This window comes from Corapipo altera, unplaced genomic scaffold (assembly GCF_003945725.1).
Source record: "Corapipo altera isolate COAL_440 unplaced genomic scaffold, ASM394572v1 52b, whole genome shotgun sequence".
Lineage (NCBI taxonomy): Eukaryota > Metazoa > Chordata > Aves > Passeriformes > Pipridae > Corapipo > Corapipo altera.
Window position 1 is genome coordinate 3875645 of NW_020884922.1, and position 25806 is coordinate 3901450.

Below are 25806 nucleotides of genomic sequence, written 5' to 3' on the forward strand. Positions count from 1 at the left end.
ACTTGGGTATCAGCTGTCACTGTTCATCTGCTTACTTGGCCAGTAGGTTCATGAGGAAACCAGGAGTAGATGGATCAGGTCTCAGTGGAGGTCCCATCACATATGCTGCAGCATGAGCCCAGTCTTTATTCCAGTAGTTGGTGCCATCAGTGCCAAGACTAGCAGCAATAGGCTCCCCATAAACCACCTTTCCTGAAAAATGTAAAGCAATGGTGTCATCATCAAACAACATAAAAATGCTGAGGATCTTTTTGGTGGCAATGAATTTAAATTTGAATGAGTGTTTCAAATTAAACACCATCATATGGAAGGACATCATAAACTAAGCTATAACGCAGCATCTTTGTTCTGAATATTATGCTGGTGATCTTACAATATATTTCCTTATAAGAACATTGCTTGGGCAAGTTTTTTAATTAAATTGTTGACATATATATTATAATGGGTTCTACACATTGTTTACAAGACATGTGATTGAGATTTCAAAAGGAACACTGTCCTCAGTTGCATTAATTATGTTCAAGATTCATATACTTGGTAGCACCTATTTGGTGCTCTGAAATTACTGACAATATAACAATGTAAGTTAATACATACAGCATATAGACTTTGCAAGGTGTTACTTTTAATCATCAGGCTACAATTGTGCCAGGAAGAACAATATGGCACTAGACATAAACTGAAAAGTATAAAAACATTTCTCAAATAGAAAATCATAAATAATTTAATTTTAAAAGTTATGTCCCAAATTTTAATCTTAAATCCTTTGCTGCACAGTATTTTATTTTCCTAGGAAGAGGACACCAATCCAGACTGGCTGTTAGCCCTTGGACAGAGCTAACATATTTTAACTATTTTTTCTTCCTGGGTAAAATGGGTTTGAAACTCGTCAGAACAAGATGTTTCACTCCCTGAGGAAGTTGTCCAGCCACTTTGCCGTTCTGTAGCTGGCAGGTGGCAAAGCCCCCAACTGCAATGGTCACTACAGAACCAGAGTGACTTGGGACCTTCCACACCCACTCATAGGCTGCTTGGTTCTGGTTAAAGGCAGCCTGTGCTGGATCTCCACAAGAGTCTTCTCCCTGCCTTGTTCCCTGTAGACTGTGGGCATTTTGCTATGGATCCCAGATTTCACTCCAAGTTCAGTTTTTATTACAACTATCAGTGCATTACCCCAACAAGGCCTCAGCTGGTAATTGCTTGGTAATACAAGACAGCGACCTTTCTCCATCTTTCTGTGCATAAGTCACACATTCATGGTACTGTTGGAAAGCAACAAAGCAAACCTTTGCAGTTTGTACATTGGACTCTCTTTTAGACTTGAAATCATGATTTAGGCAGTGATTTACTGTTTTTTTCATCTTATGTTCAGGTCTTAAAGCACTGACTATGAAGCCAGGTGTGGAAGTGATATGACCACTCATTCAATGAGGAGATTTGAGTCAGATCAGTGTTTTCCTAATGCAGAGCTCCTACAGGAGATCTTGGCCTTCCCTGGGCAACTCCAAGCACTGTATTTGAGGGCAGGTTACCACAAATGGAGGTATAGAGATAAAAATTCTGGTATATGTAATTAGTCTACCATATTTACATATTAGGCTTTTGGCAGATTTTTTATGATCAAAGCCAGGAGAAGGGGAAGGGGTGGGGTGGGGGGGAAGTGTGTGTGTGTCTCTCCTACTGCATCTAAACAAGCTGAAGAAACTTCTATTCAAAGTTAACCCATACTATGGATCATTAGGATATATCTATAAATTATTAAAGTTGAAATGGCAGTAAAAGACTGAGTTTTTAGCTTCCATAAATAATTTTCTTATCTCAGTTTCACAACATCAAAGCGAAAGGAAGTTTCCAAGCTCCCAGTTGGATATGCTTACTTGATTCTAACTCATGTACCACAGCTGATTTCTGCAGTCAGAATTTGACTTGACCATATTCTTTTGTTCCCATGAGTGGGAAGAGTAGAGTTTTTTCCACAAGTGATTTTGAGTTTGAACATTGCAGTTTCAATAGACTACCTCTGGACAGTTCTGCCGACTGAGAAATTTCTCGGATTTAATTTGGACCGTGACTAGCCAGACTGAAGGATAAAATAATATCAAGACTCTGCTTTAATCCAAATAACAAGGAAATTCCGCACTGAGACTCTCTTAGCTCGATTGGCAACAAGGATATTCTGCATTAAGGTTATTCAAGCTTGACTGACTTCTGCCTATAGGCATAAAAGTAGAGTAATGCAGTAATAAATCGGGTCTTTCCACTTGTGTTTTCCTGCATTCAAAAAAAAAAAAAAAAAACTGGAAAATGTTCTGCTGTTTGGTCTTGCTGACATTTCTGAGATGCTGAGAAATAGCTCTGGATGTGGCGACTTCTTCATCAGATGCCCAAACTGGCTAGCAAGATTTATTTTCACATAGATTACTATATAAAAGAGAAGAACATTCAACTGCAATTTATTTTACCACCTATCAGAACTCATGAAGAGTTACAATATTGATAAACACCAAAAAACATTTAAAAGCTTGAAAATCTGGTCTGTATGTTCTTAGTCCATTAGAAGTTTTAGAAGCACTTAAAGTCATATGGGGCAAGGATACTTACAAGCTATGCTCTGAAAGGCACAGAACTGCAAGGCAGGGTTTATTAAATCAGGCATAGCATTGCACCAGTTAGGCTTTATACAGTCTGGACCTGAGATATCCTGCATGAGACAGCTAAAAGGTTGGCATTTTCAGTTGCACTCCTGTGCTCAGAATCAGCTTCAGAGTCTGCATACCCTCAAGTATGGAGATGCCCTTCTCTCACTAAAAGGAGACCTAATCTGTGACTGATGGTAGGAACTGACCTTGTAAATCTAAGCAAACTTCTTGGAATCTGGCCAAGTACATATTTTTGTATGCGGTTTCTAGAAAAGGAAAAACATTTTTAAAGGTCGACTTTTTTAGCAAGATTTTGCTCTCCACTTCTGATCTTCACTAGAAATTCTCACTTCCCTGGCTGTAACAGCACAGCTAAATGAGCAAAGGGATAAACCATTCTGTGATTCTATGGTCTCCAGCCTTTCATGCACTTAAGACTGAAAGCATTTTTTAGGGGGAGACAGTATAAATCATCTATCCCTAAATCATATTTGATTAGCCTTGCTTTCTGCATAGGCACTTCTGGTGGAAGGAATGGGCGACAGGGCCCCATTAAGTTTACCTCACCTAGTCCAAAGAAGAGAAGGAGCTGCACTGCCTGACAAGTGCTCTATAGCCCTCTCTTCTCATTGTAGTGAAGATTTTATACAATAGCAGGATGATGATCCTTTTTGTTTTCCACTTAAGAGAATAAGACTGTCATGCATACAGATATATCAGACTACCCTTCTGTAAAAGAATACAGTTCCTCTACCTATTCTATCAAGATTCAAGATCGTGTTTCACACACGGATGAACAAACTGACACAAGCAAGGACAGTTCTCACAGAGAGGCGCTGTCTTTGCCCTCTCAGTGGAGAACTGATGAACCATTGCTTTTACAAACAGTCTGGTAGGGTACCCAAGAAAGAACAGGATGGGGTCAGGAGTTAGCCTGTCCCTCTCCAACATAGTCACAATGTGGGAATTTTGGATTTCCAGTTGAATATTCAGCAGCTACTACTGATGTACATGAAAAACTTGCTGCTACAATCTGGAGGTTTCCTTCAGTGAGTGGTGTTGCTGGAGATCAGAGCAGACATAGATAGTGAAGTTTGGCATGGAAGGGAGAAGGAAAGACTTTCACTCATCTGGTTCTCTTAAAGTTTGCTTAATCTAGAATAAGAACTACTATCCCTTTACACTCTGTATAACTGATTTTAGCCTTTAAGATCTGAACTATAGATCATAGAAGACAACAGAACTATGCCTACTGTCTTCAGCAAGCTGTATCAGGCCTTTGGTCTCTAAAATTATTTCTCGCTTTGTATGTCTAAATGAGGGACAAAGAATTGGGCTCTGACTTACATTTTTGACTAGGAGAATCACCACCCATAGAACTTGAGAAGCAATGCTTCAGTTCTGGTATCACACTGTCACTCAGAAAATAGATTTCACTCACTGAAGACTCTCCTTCTGAGGCCAGTGATGGAATTGGAAAAGGATATCAATCTTCCTTCAAGAAGGGCGGGGATGAATATGCACACACATATTGTTCTTCATGCTAAGTGCTTGGAAAGGACCAAGAAAAATGTCACAATTGTAAATAGCAGGAAGCTAGCATGAAGATATGGAGAAATGATCTTGGAAAGATGAATAAACTCTATTAGAGTGAATTTTTCAAATGCTTGAGAGCCTTCCAGTATTTTAAGAGTTTACACAGTTTTCACATTCCTGTGGTTTTTAATCTGTCCCAGTTGAATGTCTTTCATTAAAATATTTGAGTTTTATTTATGTCATTCATATAATAGTTTGAGAATTATTTTTATTTTTTTTTTGGTCTGGAACTCATTGTTTTCTACTATCACTTTTCACTGAAGAATGGAAAATAACTTCTATTGAAACCAACAATAATGAACTTCTAATTGCCAAAATTTATACAGATCATTAAAAACTATCATTCTTGTAATTACCTTTATTTACCTTTTGAAATTTCTGGTTTTGAGATTTCTGTTTTCTAAACAATACACTTCTATGCAAATAGATATTAACTATGAAGAAATGTTATATGTTGCTGTGCACAAAGGTAAGCATTAATGATTCTGACTACATCAGCCCAGGAAGCTACAAAATACAATTTGCACCACAATAAGCGTAAGTTGTCCCTGTCCCAATTTCATCTTCTTACATATCAAAGAATCATGCATCTATCATCAGTTATCAAACTGGCACTGCAGGCTATTCTTATAACACATGCTTAACAGTATTTTACAGTATTTACTGTCAGCATAAAATTCTGTACTTGAATAATGTATTATAAAACACCATCTTCTGTCTTATCCCTTTTGTGTTCACAGCCAGTGTTTCATCTTTAAGCTGGGTATTTTAACTGTTGTAACAACTTCTTGTAGTTAATGTTCACACCATGCCTGTGAACATACAAATAACCATGCACTGATGGATATGATCCACATTCCCAGCAGCACTGTCATCTAGTGGAGGAATCTAATATAGCACAGTACTAAAAAATGTGCTTGTAAAATACATTCTGACGAGTTCTTTTATAAACTTGAATTACTTCTAAGTCTTACTAGAAGTCATAGTTAACACATATTCTGCATAAACATATCCATCTATATTAACACAATGACATGACACTGGCTTCGATTTGCCAAGCTCTCATACTCTACATTTTAATATTAATAATCTATGACCCCTGTGAAGGCACTACCTAAAGTCAAGAAATAAGGAAAATGAGGTCTGTATGCAATTCATGCTAGGTAAGGTGAAAACAAGTCGTAAATGCAAAAGATGTAAAAATTAAGCAAAAAAGATGTAAAAAGATAATGAGGACAGATATTCCATAAAGTTTTAGGTTTTCCAAATCACGGGCTTCTTTCCTGTTCCTTCCACCTAGACAATGTCTCCTCATAGTGCTGTAGTTCCACAGGCTGCTCTGGATGAACTTACAGATAAGGAGATAAAACATCCTAAACATTTACAGCCTTCAGGCTGCTTCTACTCTGTCCAACAGATGGTCAAAAAGGTCAGGCTCCCTTGGCTGACCAGACCTATTTATGAATGCTGCAATGCAAACCTGAGAAACCCCGCACTACAGGCAATTGAGGCTTTCAGGCATTGTCATCATCACCATAACTTCTAAATGACCAGTGAATAGGAGTTGTAGTCATGTCATGGCACTGTCTGTAAAAATATGGTGTGGTCTCTGTTGTATAATGTCTCAACTGAAATAGTGGATAAAGTCTTGCAGACTCAATAGGGGGCAATAGCAGAGCATTTATTGCCTTGGACTGGTGACATAATTTCTAATGCAATAATGCTGTCCAGGCCCTCACTTTGACCTGGGAGGTACAGTATGAAGAGAAAACAGTTTGCTCTGGGGAGAAAGTCTTAATTCCAGTTGCTGTTATTCCACACTGCTCCCCTTGAGCCCAAGAACATACACACAGTTTTGACATCCCACTCTGAGAAATTCACCCATGTTCTGAGGCTTCTGGCACTCATGACAAGTAGGACACCAATGCTGTGTTTGGTTTTCCATGACCACTTCTCTCCAGTGTCACTGTCCAAGCATAAAAGAATTAGGACTTTTACCTTCTCTTCGTGCATTACTTATCACCTTTGCTGAAGATTTACTCATTACATGGACTACATAAAGGGGGCAGTTTACAGCATTTGCTATGGTAATTGCTCTTTGTGTAGCTTCAGCCTCCACCTCTTCAGGACGGCACAGCTCGTGACCCTCAGGGCCAGTTATTCCCATTGCCAGCATCTTCTTTGCACCCTGAACACCACACAAAAACATGTAAGAGTCAAATAAAGTGTAGCCATGGATTCACGAACGTGTTGCCAGTCAAATGGATTCTAAACCACCCATTGCAGCCAGTTCAAGGAAAAAAACCAACAAGGCAGTTACAATTTTTTCTTAGGTAAATTATTGTTGTTTTATCTGAAATCCAGTATATTTCAATAAACACAGATCTCAGAATAGCTAAGTAAATTCAGAGAACACACTTCACTAGCTTGCAGGGGTAAATCACCACTTTTGAAAACCCTACTCCTCTCTCAGTATGTGCTCTTAAATGATCACAGCCAGTAACTGTGTTACAGTACTAACCCCCCCAGGTAAAAAAGAAAAAAAAAAGAAAAAGGAAAGGTCCTTACTAAACACAAACATACCTATTCAGAGCCTCTGAAAACTCCTAGGTTCTAAGAGGCATAAGATTTTGTCCCTACTATATTTCAGTAGCCCAAGATTTGCTGATTTGAGATTATTTAGCAATAACTTAATTTTCATTTTGGGGCCTGGGGCAGAGTCAAAGCAGTGTTGACAAGAATAGTTGAAGAAACTATTCTAGTATAGCCACTATAGTTATAACTGGTATCTAGTATAACCAGGACAGTTATACTCTCAGTGCCTCCACATAGCACTAAGGTGACAGTGGCAAGTGTGAAATGAGGCTAATTACACATAGAGAGATGTTGAGAGTTTCATGCCCTGTCAGTGAAACTTTGTCCTTACTTCTGGATTTGTTCCTGTTAGATAAGCTGACTATGTTTGGAGATACCTAGGGCTAGGACCATCTATATTCCTGACTTTGACGAAAAAAATGTCATATGTGCACCTGTGCAATCAGCTCCCCATTCTCGGCATGGACTTGAGCAACTGCTCCAAGCTCCTTGCAGCAGGAAAAGGCTGCAAATAACTCCTCATCATTGACCATGTATATGTCTTTATAGGCCATAAACATCTTGAAGGAGTTGACTCCTTTGTTTTGAACAAGATGTTTCATTTCTTCCTTCACCTGGAAAACAGTCAGCAATTTTCAGAATACAGCAATTATCTTTTACATGTTAGTAACCTTGTATAAAGAAATTGTAACTGTGAAGGATGAGCCTTCACTCACTCATCAAACATATGTTCAGTATAAGCAGCCCAAGTCACATATTTAAAGATTGACTTCTACTATTCTTGCAATAAATTAATTCTCAAAGTATATAAATGAGTAGCATGGCAGTGCAGATATTGGAGGCAAAAGTGAATTGCATGAAGGGAATGCTTTTTGCAAAAGATACTGAAGCAGAATTTTATTCCAAATAAACCTCCTGATGTTGAGAATACCCAGTCCAATATTAAAGTCAATGTGTCCAACTCACACAACATATACATTTGTGCAAAACTGATTTTCAAAATTGGATTGTGGTAGGCTTCAGCTTCTGGCAAACAACAGAATGACAGAAAAGATCTCATCTTAGAGCTTTGTCCTTACTCTAAACAACACACAGCCTTTTGAAATATTTTGTTGTCAAACGAAATCGTTCCAAAATGCTAAATGCAAGCCTGTTTTGTTTGTATGTTTGGTTTTTTTTCCTGGGGTGGGGGGTGGGTGTTGTTTTTTGTTTGTGGATTTTGTTTTGTTTTGTTTTGTTTTTCTTGTATGCAGTCCTTGATAAGATGCCCTGCTTCTGCTAGGGTCTATGAAGCCCAGCAAAACATTATGTCCCAAAGCAAGAAAGACACAGATTTTAGTCCAAAGGCTTCTTGCTCAGCTGGTTAGCTGTAACATACATTATGTAACTTTGGCTCTCCCTTCCCAGTAAAATGATGGTGACAGTAATTGACATGAATCTGCAATGCTATTACAATTTCCATGGGATTAATTCCTTTCAAAAAGTACTTTTTTTTATTTTATTTTTTTTTATTTTTATTTTTCATCTGCTCTTTAATAATCTGTTTGGATCTGCCCAAGAAAGGAGAGATTTATATAAAACTCAAGGAATTTTTTTAATTTATCCAGAGAAGGAATGAGAGCATATTTTAAGTGGGAATTATCAAATAAAGGCCCTGCTCTGGCTCAAATATAGAGGCATGTCATTTGTTCTCTTCTTCCCTATTTACTATAAAAAAGGGAAGGCATTGTAAAGAATATATGCTTTTAATCAATACTTTAAATCCTGAGGAGATGAGAGCTAATCAGAAGGGCATGAAATATTAGTCTTCTTCACCCAGGTCCTTTATAGCTACAAAATATTAGACCTTTCTATTTCTTTTAATCAGGGCCTTTAAAAACATTTAAATTCTTAATATAGACCAGAACATTTCATTGATTTACACTTTTCTAGTTTTATTGGATTTTTCAGTACTTCACTGTTCTCTACCAAGGCTGTTTCAAATGCACATTACTCAAACTTCACAGGAGAATTTATTTTATGTCTTTGCTTTAAGCTAGAAATTGTGGTCAGCCTATTTTAGAGCTCAGTATACAGAATATCAAAGATGCGTTGTTTGCAGAGTGAAGACTTTGGTACTCATATTTCAAAATGGAAGTTACTTAATATATCTGTGTACTGATGCATAGTTCTCTGAGAATCCAAAGTGATCTTACAAAACATGGGGCACATTCAGATAGATATCAAGCACCTGAAAAATTAATTAATTCAGTAAAGCTCCCAGGTTATTAGCAAACCTTCACTCAACAGGGATAATTCTCCCATATATAAATTCCAAAAAGGTTTTTTAGATAATCTCACATTCAATTTACTATTTTCTCCAGTCCTACTTTACTTTAAGGGGATATTACTGCAGTTTCTCAGGAATAGAAGTCTTCCTTTACAGATGAAGTAAAGTACCATATTTTTCAGATATACCTTATTTAAAAAAAACCCAAATAAAAACTACCAAGACTCAACAGGAACATAACATTTCAAGTGTTCAAGTGAAAAAAGGCAAAATTATTGCAAAAACCTCTTTCCCCCTCTGGCCTGCCTAGTCTTGGTCTCGCACAACTGCTACCTTTACCTTTGTGCAGTATTATCAAAAATATAGACTATCTGCGGACTTTCTTTAGTTTTTTAAATATGTGTACTTTTAGAACGGTGTGGGCTATTTCAAATGCTGTTTTTACTCACAAAAATGCAAACCATTATACTGCCAGCAAGCTATATTTAGCACGTGAGGACTAATTCAAAGCAGGTGTGATACCAATTCATGGAATTGATAATCAGCTCTAGTTTCTACCTTGTTGCTCCACCATGTAACTGCCACGTGCAGCGAATAATCACAGCAGACTTTAGGGTCTGCCCGGCTTTTCCATGTATCAAAGGCCTCAGTAAGAGAACAGCCTTTCTGAGGGATGGCAAAGTCGATGATCATAGTGGTCCCTCCTGCTATAGCAGCCTGAAAAGAAGAAAGTCAATATTTAGCAATCAGAGGGAACGCGAATTTCCTCCCACCCTCTCCAACTCCCTGTGCAGAAATTAGTCTTGATACACTGGAAAGCCAAAAGCCACTGAAGGGTTTCCCTGAGTGAAGTCTGAATTTGCAAAATGATTGTGGAAATTAATTTCATCTGCTTTGAGAAAGATGTTCTCAAGAGGTATTCAGGAGAATCACAGTGAAATTCTCAGACTGAAAGGAAAAGCTTTCGCTCATGTACAAAAACTTATCCTAGATTTGGAGATGAGCCTGTAGCATTCATGCGTCACTGAGTTTCCTTAAGTGTGTGGAATCACAGAGAAAGAAGAGAACCAGAAGACCAAGGTCAACTTGAGAAATGCTTCCTCAGAATCTATATAGGCCATAAAGCAAGCCTGTGTGACAGGGAAGTATTAAAGGGCAGATACACAATCAATAAACCAAAACCAATTCAGTTTGAACATACACTGTGAAAATCCCCAAACTCTTGTCTAGCACCAACAGGATTGTAAAAGTGTTTTAAAGTTATTTTTATTAGTGGCAGGATATCATTTAGTGAAACTGTATAACAGATTTTTAAATAGAATGAGGTAGTTACGTATATCATATAAATATTTTCAAGTAATTAAATAACCCTCCCCTTACTTTATGAATGCATGAGAATCAAATATTGCTTTTAACTAATAATTTTTTACTTTCCCTAATGGAAAATTGAATTATTACTTTTTTTTTACTCTGAAGGATTTTTATCAATCACTCAGAGAAATCAGATTCTTGAATAACAGAAATTGATTCAATATAGAAATTCCTTTTCTGAAATTGTTGCTCTCTTCCAAACTAGCAAGGAAAATCCTTTCTATTGCTCTGAACAATATTCCTTTGCACAACCACTTCAGATCAAAATATACATAGTTCAAATTCATGCTATATTACTCTTTCTAGATCAATCAGTCTCTTCCCTCCTGCAGTTCACTTAGCACTCAGAAGCAAAATTGTAAATATGTCAGCATATTTTGCAAAATGAGAGGTTGGGAGAGTGACATAAGTATTTGAAAATCTGTGATGAATTCAGTAAAACATTTTCTCCAAGAAAAGTTCTTCAAACTGTCAAATATTTTTCAACAAGACCGTCTAATTTGTTAAACAGGATTTAGAATTAAAGAATATTTATAGACTTCAAGAAAAAAAAGATGTCATGGCTTCCACAACTCCACTAAAAGTCTCTTTTTATCCCCAGTATCTTTTCTCCTCTCTTTGTAAAGAGAGGTACCTTTACTTATTTAACTGAATGAGTAAATCTTAGCTAATCATTGTAGCATATTTTGCAATAGTTTTAACACAACTCTGTCTCCCTGAATTTCTTGCCAAAATATTTGTCAGATAATGACCTTCAGTGAATAGCTCTGAACACTTTCCACACTTTGACCTGGATTAAGAAGGTCCACAATATCTAACCAGATATCTGATCACTAAGTTGGATCTAGAATCTTCTTCTTGTAGGGACCAAAGAGACTATCTGGACACTCTGTTTTGTATATGTAGTCTCTGTTTCACAGCTTCCCTGTCCAGTATCTCAAAAAGTTATTCAAAAAACAATTACTTTCTGCTTTTTAGCAAACCCCAGTTCTGCTGTGAGAGGAACAGGATATAAAAGCTCTCTAAATGTGCTGGCTACCAGAGAAGTCAAGCAGGGCAATGTGATCCCTTCCGTGAGCAAAGATTTCAACCTTCACAGCAAAGCTTTTAGAAAACTGCCTTAAAAATTTTGGGGAGTTCTGTATTTTAACTGTATGCAGATGATGCATAATACTGTTAATGGGAGGAATTGATACTCTATTCACATGCAGGGAATATAACGAGATCGGCTAAAAAGCTAAAAACACACCAAGGGTAAAACTGAGAGAAATTAGGTAACTCCAGAAAGTTTATTTGAACTGGACTTGCACTGAGACACACTAAGCTCCGAAGAGAATGACAGAAGAAAAGCGTGCAATCCCCTTTGCTAACAGAGGAGAAACAACAGATTACCACAGAAGTGCTCCAATGACAGTGGGAAATTAAACTGTTGCTTTAGTTAATCTTTGCTCAGAAAAGTATAAAGCTTGATGCATGTACCAATGCACATTGAGGGTAAATGCCTGCCTTTAACACTTGTCACCCTCAGCCAGATTAGTTTCTGAAGGAACCTAAGTAACAAACTAGTTGAAGGTGGACCTCTGAGTACTCCAACTTATGACAATGTCATGTCCTGGTCAAGAGACAGTAACAGTTGCCTGTGCTTGATTCGCACTCTCCTTTCTCATAACCAGCAGACAGATCTGAGAAAGCCCAAATGCATGCACAGACACACATACGTGCACCCACCTTGGTTCCAGTATAGAAGTCATCTTTTGACCTGCTACCCATAAAAGGGAACTCCATGTGTGTGTGAGTGTCGATGCCCCCAGGGATCACCAGCTTGTTGGTTGCATCCAGCACAATGAGTCCAGTTGAGGGCTCTGGGTTTAAGTTTGGTCCAACCTGCTGCACCACTCCATCTTCCACATACACATCAGCCACCACGGAGAGGTCATCATTCACGACTTTTCCCCCCTTGATCAAAAGTTTCTGCTGAGCCTGTTTTTGGGGTGGCATGTCAGCCTAGAAGGTGAGAGTGAGGCCTCAACTCAGAAAATTGCTCTTGCCTGAGAGTATTTCCCTGCCCCCCTGCTTCCAGAACACCAGTTATCTCCAAATGGCCCTAAACACACACCACAATGTGCTCTTTAAACGGACACTGGAACTGCCCTCAGTGCCCCTGGCTGCTCCACCTCCCACCTCTCGTGTGGCTCAGTGAGTTGGATGGGGGCAGAGCACTGGCACCAGGCCCTTTCTGCTCTGGACTCTGCCCAGGGAAAGCAGAGCCAGGCTTACAGGGGGGTCTGGTGGGGTTCTCATGGCACTTGCTCCAGCCTGGCCTAAGCACCTGGGGGTTTGTAACACGCTAGGATGCTTTGAAAATGTGGCCCTTCATCGCCTTGTGATACCCAAAGGTAACCCAAGCTCTTTGCACCTGCATTTGAGGAAACCAAGTGTGACCTGAGCTCTCCACAGAAGAGGTTGGGGAGCCCAAGGGTGACCTGAGCTCCCTACAGGCATGTCCAGGGAGCCTGAGAGTCCTGCCTGTGCAGAGTGGCTGTCAGAGTGCAGCACTGTGGTGGTTCAAGTGTCACACTTTTCTCAGTCAAGACAGCAGGGTCAACTCTGGGACCATGGGACTAAGTCACCACTGGAGGACACTGTCCATCAGGAACTGTGCCCAAGCTGTTTCTCAGAATACGATTTGGGACACACAGCCCTTAGGATCCAAACAGAGCTCCCCCCACCCCCACAACACCACTTGGAGAGCACTCTGGCCTGAGGAGGAAGCCATGAGTGTGTGTCAAGGTCCATGTGAAGATTTTGGTAGCAGATGCCTTGCTCCATCTCCCCCACTAGGCCTGTGCTCCCACACCTCTGGTACCACTGCCTGCACAACTGCCTTTGGCCCCTTCCAGCCCTGGCAGCAGCCCCCAGGTTGTGCTGGCCTCTTGTGCCTTCCTGCCCCATAGGGGCCCTTCTGAGGGCCAGGAAAAAGGGAAAGTAGAGCCTTCTGCAGGGGGTTTCACACGCAGGGCTGGCGTGACCTCAGTGAGGAGATGCGCCTTGTGTGTTTCAGGATATAGACCCAGAAAGAGAGGTGGGAAAGTAAAATGAAGATAACTGGAAAATTAGCTAAAAGCTTGGTGCAGAGGAAGAGAAAAGACCTGCTCTGTACCATCTCAGAGACACAGTTTCTATGGAATTTTCCCACTTCCCCATAACCCTATGTGTGCATACTCAGCAGTGACACTGCTCAAGCGTGTCCCTAAATCTGCTGAGCACCTGCAACTTCATTCCCTCACCTCTTCCAGTTCAGTGGCAATGGCATCAGCAGGTAGAACATTGTCTCTGAGGGCTGTGAGAGAGTGCACATATATGCTACCAAAAAGCCGCTTTGACAAATGACATGAGATTTGGAAAAAATTCACCTTCCCATCAGTGTGTTACCTTTGTTCCTTGCCTCATGATGGGTAGGAAAGCAGTACCATATATTTGCCTTTCTATCTGCTCATCCCAAAGTATCTTGTCTTATACCTCACCTCTGTGTGGTGGGACAAAGACCCACTGGGACTCATCACACTACACATCAACAGAAAAGGTCAAAACTCATTTGGAAAAGCAGAGGAGAGAATGAGCAAAATGCCTCAATGCTACTGAGGCAGCTGTGCAGTGCTGAACAGGCAGGAAATGGCAACATGCTCCTACCATGTCTGCTGCATTTAAAACTGTTAAACAGACAAGGGTCAAGGTACTGTGATGGGAATTCAGGCAGGAACTCTGGCTCGCTAATTACAATGGCATTGATGAGCCAGGAACAGCTGAGTTTCAACAATATGATTACTCAGATGAAGAGCTGGGGAATAAAGATGCAAGAGGGAAGTCAAAGTAAGAGAGCAATTGCAAACATTAGAGAGTGAGGACAGAAGAGGTCCAGGTGGGCACCAGAATGGGGCTATAATCTGAATCTCTGCTGCTGCTAAGGCAGTGAACCCACTTTTCCCAACATGCAGATAGGCACCTGAATAGCTGGACTGCCAGGGATCTGAACATGTCTCAGGCGCAAAAGTTGCACTTTGTATAAATGAAGTGACCTTTGTTAAGTGAGGAAAGTGAGTAGCGAAGTCAGAGGTTCATTTGATCGTGTGCAGTCACAGGGGGTACAGCAGGCAAGTTCACATTCCTACTTCAATGGATATTTAATGATTTGATGTGGAACAGCCTCAACAAAATTTTCAGTATATGTTGACAAAGAGATTTCACTCTGAAGCTGAAGTTTCAGCACCACCTCACTGCCTAAACTGCCAACCTAAAACAGTCACTTTCTTACCATTTCTCCCTGGCCAATGAATACTTAGTATTTTCTGTGAAAGGAGTTTCTACATGACAGACTTAGTCACCTCCGGGTATGTTCTTGGGCTAGCGGCAGCAGTAAACTGTTCCTGATCAAATCCTTCTGCCAGATTGGGCAGAGGGAGATTTGAAGGCAGGCCAGCCACATCACAGCAGATCATACCAGGATATTCAATTCCCTTTTTGTGTATGTTGCACAGGAAAGAGCTGACATGACTTGGATACTTAAATGCATGAAGACTAGCACAGCTCAAAAACCTTCCTATCTGAAACTTCACGCCCAACTCAGATCTGCAGAGCTGCCAACAAATCGGCAATGTAACTGAGTGTCAGGTCAGTCTTGCAATGCTGTGCCTAGAAAAACTAAATTTATCCCACAGGTGGTTTTGAACACCTGTATTAGCACATAACATTCTGTCTAAGCAGTCCGTTCATTTATTTAATCTATTGGCACCAGCAAGATAATCTCACATCAGTTGCATTTACATATATTTGGTAAATATTTTGCAGCTCAGCTATCCCTCGAAAAATGGCCTGAAATACCACAGGTGGGACAGAAACAATTCTCTTAACACTGTGAGAAGACAACTGGCCCCGTATGCTTAATGATCACTGAATATGTATTGCTGCTGCAACAAGGCTTCTGGCTCCTAATTCACTCCATTTTCAGTGAGATAAAACTAACAGAAAGGATACCAACAATTTTCAGTAATGCTGGATAAAGCACTTGGTTTTGGAGAATTGGTGCAAAGATGTGTCAGCTTGAGGTGAACTCTGGATTTGCAGATGGGAAAGAATAGTTATCTTTTCCCATATTCAGAAAGTCAAAAGGGCTGTGAATACTCAAGTAGGCATTTCTCTGCAACTTCTATAAAGAATCCATAATGCCATCTCACCTGGGATTTACTTTCACACTCCTTAGTGTGCATTTAATACTCATTCAATAAAACCAGATGGTCTACACATAATTTTACCTGCAAAGTCTTCATAATTGTGAGACCAGTCAAGGTGCCCCTTGTCAAAACCTCTCAACTATTTTTCAGAACAATCTGGTGCTGACTACTTTCATGACTGATTTGCAGACACAAATGAGTGGTTATTTTTAAAATCTAATCTCTAAAGCCTTCTTCAGCTGTAAATGTTTTCCAAAACTAGAAAGTACACTGTAATGGTTTTCAATTAAAAAACAAGGCTAAAAAAATGTTATGAAAGAAATTCAATCCTGTAGTTTCACATAAGTGGTACAATTATAAATATGCTCCCCTTAGTACACGTACTGGGCCACATCCAAGATCCTAATGCCAGTGTTTCCTCAAACACATTGGAAGTGATGGTGCAGCCCATTAGCACTCAGCCTCAGGCTCCACATGTGTGACACAAAGGAAGGCAGCCAAAGCTGTGCATGTGCTGAAGACCATACTACTTTCTAAAGCAAGAGTAGGTAGTAACTGTTCCCTCTCATTTTCATAAGGCCAAGTGCCTCTTCCTCCTTGAACTTGCTCAACACAAATGATGGACCACAGACAGCAGAACCAACAAAGAGAAAAGAATGACCAGGAACCCAGGAGAGGAACATCTAAGGAACCCTAGTATTGTGCTCTTTGTTCTTTTTACTAATCCTTGGCTCAACAAGAGTCAATAAAATGTCCACTTTCTAAATATCTGTGAGGCAGTTCAACTCAGGCATTTAAGTTCTAAGTTTCAGAATGTTCTCTGAAAAAAAAAGGCTCATCATATCTGTCAGTTACTTACTGGTGGACGATATCAAAGAAAGAATTCATAGGTGGGATTTTTCCAACTCCAAGAAACATAATGACAAAAGCGGAAATTAGCTGTTTGGAAACAGAACCATAACTGCTGGCCAACATACTAGGCAAAATAAAGCAAAACTGAACATCTCTGTTCCTTGCCATACCACTGCAGAAAAAAAATGTCTGTTTATGACAGTCCTCACTATCCTGTATATTGCTCCAGACTATTTTTCCTCTGGTGCACCAGAATCATTTCCTCCAACTGTCAAAGGTGGTTGTTAAATAACCACAGGAAAGATGACAAGTTTTAAAAAAATAAATATTACCAACTGTTTTTCCTCAGTTTTATACACCTGGAGAGGTGATAAAATGTTTTCTTAATTTCTGCTGGCATACCTTCAGAGGCACAACTATTTGATTGCAAAAGTATGAATGCAATTCTACTAAACCACGAGTCAACAATGCTTAGACAAAATCTGAAATTTCTACTCTGAATTCAGACACCTGCCTCTGGTAGGTAACATCTACAATGTATGCTTATTTCAGGGGTCAGTTCCTTGTTCCTTAAAATAATTTTAGTCCTTTGTCCTTTACATTTTCCATAAGAAATTATTATTTGTTAGAAAGTGCACAGTGAATCAGAACTCCTTTCTTTTTCTAATACATTCCTGATTTGACACGCCCTACATTCTTGGGATGCCGTCCTACAACTGCTTACCAAAAAAAAAAAAAAATCCTTTGTGCAATGTAACAGATTATAATTATATTCCTTTAGAGTTTCTAGTCCATTTTATTACAACCCTTTCATCAGACAAGTTCAAAATTCAGTGACTCATCCTTTCATCTTAGTTGGTTTTGCCTCCTGTGTTCCATCCCTTTCTTTCCTGCACAAGCAGCATACAAGGTAACTGTAATCTGAAAAAAAAAAAATCTTCCAAATTGAATGCAAGTATTTCAGATTGTATCTTTTCTTTTGTTCTTTGATAGTATGATGCCACTTGCTCACAAGGAGGAATTAATGCTGAAAGCTAAACTCTTCTGCTAGATTTCAGCGTGTGTCTGTGGAAATACCACAAACATTAATTTGTACCTGGATATTCACAATGATTAGCTAAATTTTGTTAATGCCAAATGCCTTTTCACAAAGCATGACTAGGAATCAGTAACCAAGACTGCTTATAGAGCGACATCTCCCCTTAACTCCATCACCGATGTGGGAAGTCTTGTCGTTCTGAATTCTCAGTTGATACTTCAGTTTAGTGAATACTACATTCTCTTCCCTCAAGTTACTATTCACCAGATAGACCACAGTGAGGTACTGGATGTGAGCAGACGCCTGAACTGGACACATTGACTTGAATGTTCTGCTATAAAACTTCTCTATGTCAAATCCAGTAATTACGGACTTTAATTTACTTTGATGAGGGAAAGCTAACTGCAGTAGTGAAATCCCAATGGAGGATAGAAGGGAAAGAGTTGCAACCATCAGTCTGCTTACCTCTCCTTACTTTCGGTGAGTTGGCAAAGGGACAAGACAGACTCCTCCCTTGTCCTTTCAGAACATATCCCATTTTGGGCAACTGAGCTGTAGCTGATGTCCTGCAGGAGTTCAGTTACCAACTGCTTATTTTTAGAAACCCACAAGGGAAGAAGGAAAGAGATACAGTCACAAAACCCCGCAAACCAACAGAACACACTCCACAAAAAGGTTCATCCCAATTACAGGAAGATTAAAGCTGTTGACTTAAGGTTTATGGGAAATGTGCAGCACTTCCTCAGGACAACTGTCACAGTCAAACAGCTGCAGGAGAATGAAACATTCACTTTTCAGAAAGGAAGCAAAAACTCATCCCAAAAGTAAAAGTCGTGATTTGATCTGCTGTGAGTCTTTAAAATAAAGACTCACTGACAAAGTATTTGTGTCCTAACTTGAACTGTGACTTTCCCAGACTGAATGCAAACTTTGACACAAGTTCTTGCTTTGGCATTTGGATGGGAAGTGGAACACATGATACTGTAACTAATTCCAGCATCCTCTCCAGGAACCTGTTTTGAAAGAAGAGTTATCAGCAATATTTGCTGAACTTGCACTGAAAAATGGACTTTACTTTGGAAACAAAACAAACCCTTGGAAGCTTAGCCCTAAATGTTTCAGTGTAAATCAAATGACAAAAAAAGTGTGATATGTGAAAACGAACAATGACAAACTCTTTCCACGCTTAAAAAGCTTTACATGAGGAGAAAACTTGCCTCACAATAACCTGCATTCTTCAAAGCTTTCAGATTAAAGTGACTTATTACAGAAAACAAGGTAATTCCACAGTAAATAATTCTGACTTTTGTTCAAAATGCTCTAGCATTGTAGCACAGCTAAATCAAGAATCAATTAAACAAAACACTAATTCAAGCTCTGCAGAATGAAAAGAAATGGGGTAATAATGACCTATTAGAAGCCTTCATAAAAGCAAACTAAACAAATACAACCCCAACCACTAATACATTATTCAAAGGAAAAAATGATCGCTCCTTTTAATATCACCAAGAAAAAAAATCACTGCAACAAATTTGCCTCATACAAATATGAATTTTATTTACAATTTTCCAAATTCCCAATCAAATCCAACTTCTCAGTTAAATGTGTAGCATTTCTCCTTTAAAACAAATTAAACATTGTGTTCTTTTTACATCTGCAATATGGAGTCCATAGGTACATGCTATTTGGGGCATCTAATGGAACAAATTTAGATCACTATGTGTGTTTAACGCCATAGGTATTCTGTGAAGACTTTCTTCAAAATTTATCTGCCTCAGGGACAAGCATTTCTGTAACCAGTTTCTAATGACAACTAGAGTTAGGAAGGTTTAAAAACCCAGTATTTTATACCAGGACATACCGTTCACATATACTTCAGGGTGCGTTACCATGTTCCTATTGCAAAGTTGCCTGCTCTAAAAGCAATGCTACTGAAATCAGACTAAAGATTGCCCACAGATTTAGATATTATTCAATGTGAATAAAAATGGCCATTGATGACTTTTACTCGAGTACGTGTAATTATGGGCCAACCTGTACCTGATCTGGTACCAGTGTGATGTGATCTGTTCTGAAACTTGAAACCGCATGGGTCATTATAATAATAAAATTTTTTACAACTGTATTGCACATAAGATTCCTCAAAAGCACAAATCTACATAATTGTGTCCGGAACTCAGAATTTACCTGCTAACTGTCATGAAAAAATCAACCAGATGTTAAAATCGCTTATTTTTCTCATCCCAGTGTCTGTGAATGAAGAGAAGAGGGAGAAGATATGTACACTTTGGAATCCGTTCAATTGTTTGTTTCTTCTGCATGTGATTTGTACTTCAGAGATGAGGATTTAAAAAAATAAAAAGCCAGACAGACCTTGGATTTATCTTTAAAAGTACCTCAAAAACATAACAAAAATTCAATTTAATTTTGATACATATTAAAATTTTAGTCAGTTCTGCCCGACAGCATAACACGACAGAAATGCACAAGACTTTAAACATGCTTTAAAATGACATTCAACAAAGTATTTAAAATTTAATAAATAGCATACAATCACACACAAATACATTTCATACTGGATCTTTAAGCCTACTGAAAACAGACTGGCAAAGAATAAATAAAACAGTAGTTGACATTTTTGTTTTTAAAAGTGTAGTTTCTTGTTGTCACACTAGTAGCCACATATTAACCTGCTTATCACAAAATTGGAAGTTATGAGCTTTTTTTCTCACTGATCTGTTTTGCTCCAACATGTAACATCATAAAAAAATACACTAAAAGGGGTTTTGTTTTTTATTTTTAAACAACCAGTCTGCAACCAAGTAAACCAGTTTTTAAATACAACGAATAAATAGGGAATTAGTAAAGCAAATTCAATTGCAACAAAAATGCAACACCCCAAGAAAAGAGCCATGGAAATATATAGCCATTGCAATATTAGACAATAATAGTACTTAAAGTGATAGTGCTTGTGCACTAAGCTCATTAGAGACCTTAATATGATTTTAGTGCAAATCCCTTGAGTCCAAACAAGCTTTATACCCTACAGTATTAGGGAAAGATCTATTACCAGTTGGAACTTATTCTGTAGTGTATTTGTACATATCAGATATTTAAAGAACTAACACATATTGTAATATCTTCGGCCCTTTTTTACTTCAAATCGAAAAGACTAATGACTGGGGATTTTACATACAATTTGGCTGTACCATATTAGACTGCAGTTTAGGAAAGTCAGTGCTATAAAAGCTTTTGCCATCAGTTTATCTATTATGTCTAAATTTCATATATCATTGCATTTTGTACTTCTGAAAGAAAAAGAATGCTCCTGGAGAAAGTTTCTCCTCCCTTTAAGTAAGTTCACATTATGATGAAATTTAAGAATATTTAGACAAAGTGTTGTATAAACTCAAAGAAAAGTACATATTTTACATCAACAATCCTTACCAGTACTTAGTATATTAAGTTACAAGTATGTTGGCAATAATACAACAGAGTCAATTCCTAAATGAAAAGAATTCTGTACAAATTCACCTGTTAATATGGGGTTAAACAGGCAGCCAAATGAGTCTTGAGCAGCCATGTTTCTGGTTTGAACTACAGTACCAGGATAAACTAAATTTGAAACTAACTGGGAAAACTTCAGTTTAAGGAGTAATCTGATTATACTGGATACACACTGTGTATTCCTAGCCATTAAAATGTTCACTCTAATAGTTCCATAATGTCATCCAGTATAAGAAAAGTTTAATCAACCACACAGGCTAAAGTAGTTTTAACATACTGTTGTCCTGGATTTTTTAGAACTAAAAACTAGTTTTAACTGTGAAGTACAAAACAATGACAGATATTGCTCCAACTTGTACACAATCTTTCCTAAACAATCCGTACCTAGCAGAGTAATAATGCCTCATCGTCACTAGTTTCATTTTTCACTGTTGCCTCTAAGCAAGTGTCAGGTATCTGGGCAGTGTGTACGATGCCACAGCTCTCACAGGGGCCATCTCGACTGCATGACCTTACACTGTGATGTGTTGCACTGTAAGGCTGTCTAAGCCCCGGTCCTTGATCTGAGCTGAGATCAAGTAGAGGTCTTGAACAGTCATTCATGTCAAAGTCTGATGCTACATCAGAGACTGGAATTAACATTTCAACATCATCATCCTCTTCTCTTCCACTTACCCCATTATCAAGCTGTCTCAAAGGACTTTGGTTCTGATTCACTGAGCTCGATCTCCCTAAAGTGAAGCGCACCCAGCGCAAGCCTTGAGTCATACGGCTGAGTGCGCTCGTGAGCTGGTGACGTGCAGGACTTGTGCTCGGGGGCTCTACACTCGTCACTTCTCTTCCACCATCCGTGTTACTGCCATTGCCACTCTGAGCAGAGGAACTCCCACACGCTCCCACTGTTGCTTCTATTGCTGTTGCAGGAGGGACTTTTTGAGGCAAGGTGGCAGCAACACCACCAACTGCTCCTGCTGTGTCTCTTCTTTCATTTTCTGTGTCTGTATCATCAGATTCAACTGAAAATAAACTTCTGTGAGTATTATTTCTTTCAGTTTCTCTACTAGTACTTTGGTTGGCAACATCATCTCCATCTGCTGAGACCAATGCCAACGATCCAGAATGGCGTGACCTTGCAAAATTAAAAATTCGATTCCAAATATTACTTGATCTGCCAGCAATAGGAAGTCTGATTGAGGTAAATCCAAGCTGAGATCGTACTGCCAGCCTCAGGTTTTCCAGAACTGAAGCCTAAATGGGAAGACAAGCAACAAGCAAGTGTTAATAGTTTGTTGGTACTGTTCTAACAAAGAATAAATGATAATGATTGTGCAAAACAGCCTATAACCACGAAGTAAAATGTAGAGCCTTAAATATTAAACATGTTGCATCTTTAATAATAAGGATCTGGTAAACGTAGCAATATGCTATTTTAAAAACAAAGCTGGCATGACAAAAGTCTAGATTTTCTAGAGGAAAAAATATTATGAACAGGGAAATTAAGTGGAAATACATATGGAAGGGGAATAAAAAAGCAATGAGGTATATATAAGGTACATTTCTGCCCAAAACAAGGATCTTTAAATAACAGCAAAGTGAAAAGCAAGGCACTATAATCAGGACATGGTGCAACCACAGACCCAATACAGCAGGTATACAAGATCTGTTACAAATAGTCTTACAAGGAAGTTAAAGTAGTCATTGTAAGTTTTAAAGAAAAGTACATAAAAACATGACTCAAAAAGTTTAGGATTTGAAAATGAAATCTTTCAGATTTAACAGAGGTGACCACCTTTCCTCAGCCACTACTATAGGGTTGCCTCAAAGGGACTAAATTAAATATCTTCTCCAGCACAGCTTTGTAGTTTGATTTTTTTTCCATTTTGGCATTATCAGTTAATTCCAGTTTCAAAATGTTTTAATGCCCCTGTTTAAATAAAATTATGTGTTCTAAATCATACATTTTCCAAATTCAGTACGTATTTTCCAGCCATTCAGTTACAGAGGAATGCATGCCTGAATTTTCCTCTTTAAAACTTTGTATAAATTTTCAACTGTAAAGTAACGCAAACACATTAACACCTTTGACTTGCAGATATCTTACTCAGACTCACACAGAAAACACTGCCTCAGCTAAGTAGCTCAGTTCTCAAATAGGGTAGAAGATCTGCCATATGCCCACGATTTTATAAATATTCATGAATGTGTTTAATTACAGGATAAAGTCCATATTCACAACTTTTAATGAAGATTATGGAAAAATAAAGAATATTCTTCAGAACAGCCATTTTTCCCCAATTAAACCCTTAACATATATGCACATATTTCCTTTTGTTTACAAACACTTCAGTTGTCTCATGCTGTCACCATCAGCTCCCTACCACCACCCTTCAGACAATACAACACAGTATCCAAACAATACCTCATGCACAACCTACCTCTTCCCTTCCAATAGTTCACAAGATGGCATTTGAATTCAAGCATATAAATACATGTGTTCAGTAGCCTTACTTTCAAAAGCTACTGAAGAGATTGCTACTCATCCTCAAAAATCCAGCTCTGAAGGCATGTATCAGTTTTAGATGGAAAGCATTACATACAATTTAGAGCACTCAAGATTCCTCTACCTTGAGACTTCTAGAAAACTTGAACTATCTTCAGTCCTACTGAGATTTGCAATCTTAAATGTATATATTGCTCAAAACAAAGTTGAACACAACTTGACTTAACATTGACTTTCCCAATACTTAACTGTATTAAAAACTGGAGTTTTATAATTTACAGAATTCCATTTACATTGCCTTGAGCTTTTACTTTTACTGATGTTCTCAGCTCTGAAAAACAAAGTTTTTAAATCGTGCAACTTCATTGGTTAAATAGAAGTTTTACCATGGAAGCATCAATGACTCCAGAATGACTTTTTATTACTTTTGAAGATGATGGCATGCTCACTACTATTCCTTATTTTTATGCTAGTTAATTGCCCAGTATAGCTACTTCAGTTTTCAAGGCCACAAGTCTTATCTGAAACACTGGTCTTCATAGTGAGAGTCCAGTAACACTCTTTCATTGTTGAAAACTATTGTATGTGCATCAATATTTTTATGGAGTGTTAAATCATAGTTACAGAGAAAGACAATAAATCTTTTGTTGTGTTTAATTACAAAAGATTGCCATATAATTCCATTATACTGTAATTCTGAAAAATAATTTAAAATATATCCAAAGTAACAGTGGTTAATTCAATTAAAGTCAAACTAAAGATAAAATTTTAATAATTGCACAGTTTTTTAACAGATCCAGTACCAAACTCTGACTGCCACTACATGTCTGGATTTTCCAGAATTATTCTATGAGGAGATTTCATTTTAGTAAAAAACAAGATCTTAGGTCACCTTTGTGAGGTTTCATGATGAAAAATGGGTCTGAGTTAGCCAGGTTTTTCCTGTAAATCTTAATTACTACACATGTTCATGTACATCAAACCTGAAGTGTCCCACACAGGGTAGGGATCTGCAGGAGTTTGTTCCAAGTTACCTGTACTAAAGGACTTGCACATCTGGGCATGACAACTGCACTGTCTTAATAGACTTCCTTCAGCTAACCCTGCTTAAAGAGACTGGTGAGCACAGATCCGTCACAAACTGGTGAAGCCTAATTTTGGAGAAGAGGACAGCAAGCCAAATTTGAAAAGTACAGAACCATTTTGAAACAGAAACTTATTGATCTTTATTATAATCACAACTACCCATCCAACAAGAATGAGGGATTCTACGGTGTTCATTTTAGGCATTTATTAATAAGTTTGTGAATGAAGTTTAGTGCTAATTTAGCTCCTGAAAAATCTTTACAGTATCTTCTTTCTGACACATTTTCAAAGCCTCTCATGCGAACTTTTCCTCTTTTCCTCTCCCGAATCCTTTGCAGCAGATCACAGTTGCTTGTGAACATGTATGCACAAAAGAATATGTAATGGTCTTGTAACTATTTTTCTTACATGTTCAGCAATATCTGCTAACAGTAAACTTTGCTGTATTAATTGCAACACATAATACAAGTTAATCCCAACTCTAATACTGCACAGCAGGATTCTTAGACTAGGACTTTTCTTCTATTTCTCAGACGAGTTTTGTAACTTTAGTTAATTGAAAATGTCTTTCAAAGTTGTTATGATAGAAACCTCATTCATTAATCAAGTTAAGAATTGTGCTAATCATATATATGAGAATCTGGATGACTAGACACTATTAGTTGCCATTTACTGGCTTTTACTTTGTTACTCGTTCATGTTAATTTTATATGATATTACAGCCTTGCCTTTTCCATCATCTTTTCTATGGGCATGGTTGTACCCAAGCACATGAGGATATCAACTAGCATTCTGCATTAGAAGTTTTAATTCTTCTTTCACAAATTTTCAAGTGCTATCTTGCATTCTTAACTTACACAATGTGAATAGAGAACATACAATTAGATCTACCAATCTAATGCAAGAGGGGTTCTATAGTGTGCATTACTGGCATGCATTATCAACAGAAAGGCCTGCAAAAAAAACCTGAGTGGTGTTACTGTATCGTGCTTTTGTCCAGTAGTTAATCATTAGTGTAATGTTATTGACTTGAAAGGAAGAAAAGGAAATGCTGTAGAACAAAAGAATGCAGATGAAAGTTAAAAAAATCTTTATTTCAGTCTCCTTAAAATTTAAGTCGTCTT

General features: G+C 38.3%; 2 protein-coding genes and 1 long non-coding RNA gene across 4 annotated transcripts in view; all 3 read right to left on the reverse strand.

The window, feature by feature from the left end:
* The window catches only part of DPYS (dihydropyrimidinase), a 28709-nt gene extending 16062 nt beyond the window's left edge, over nucleotides 1-12647 (reverse strand). The window contains exons 1-5 of one of the 2 annotated variants that reach the window (XM_027657051.1): nucleotides 12199-12647; nucleotides 9658-9816; nucleotides 7265-7444; nucleotides 6234-6423; nucleotides 36-192 (exon numbers count right to left, since the gene is read on the reverse strand). In XM_027657051.1, the coding sequence (XP_027512852.1) occupies nucleotides 36-192; nucleotides 6234-6423; nucleotides 7265-7444; nucleotides 9658-9816; nucleotides 12199-12468 (956 nt within the window). In that variant the 5' untranslated portion in view covers nucleotides 12469-12647. The remainder of the gene's footprint in view (nucleotides 1-35; nucleotides 193-6233; nucleotides 6424-7264; nucleotides 7445-9657; nucleotides 9817-12198) is intronic. The other variant, XM_027657052.1, reaches the window with a different exon arrangement.
* A 4679-nt stretch (nucleotides 12648-17326) lies between these two features.
* Nucleotides 17327-18242, reverse strand: LOC113953673. The gene is made up of 2 exons (XR_003529971.1): nucleotides 18055-18242; nucleotides 17327-17471 (listed from the first exon to the last, which is right to left on the reverse strand). It is a non-coding gene; the product is annotated as an uncharacterized LOC113953673 (long non-coding RNA).
* An 878-nt stretch (nucleotides 18243-19120) lies between these two features.
* LRP12 (LDL receptor related protein 12) overlaps nucleotides 19121-25806 on the reverse strand; it is a 47793-nt gene continuing 41107 nt past the window's right edge. The window contains exon 7 of the mRNA XM_027657050.1: nucleotides 19121-22344. Coding sequence (XP_027512851.1) covers nucleotides 21481-22344 — 864 coding nt within the window. The 3' untranslated portion in view covers nucleotides 19121-21480. The remainder of the gene's footprint in view (nucleotides 22345-25806) is intronic.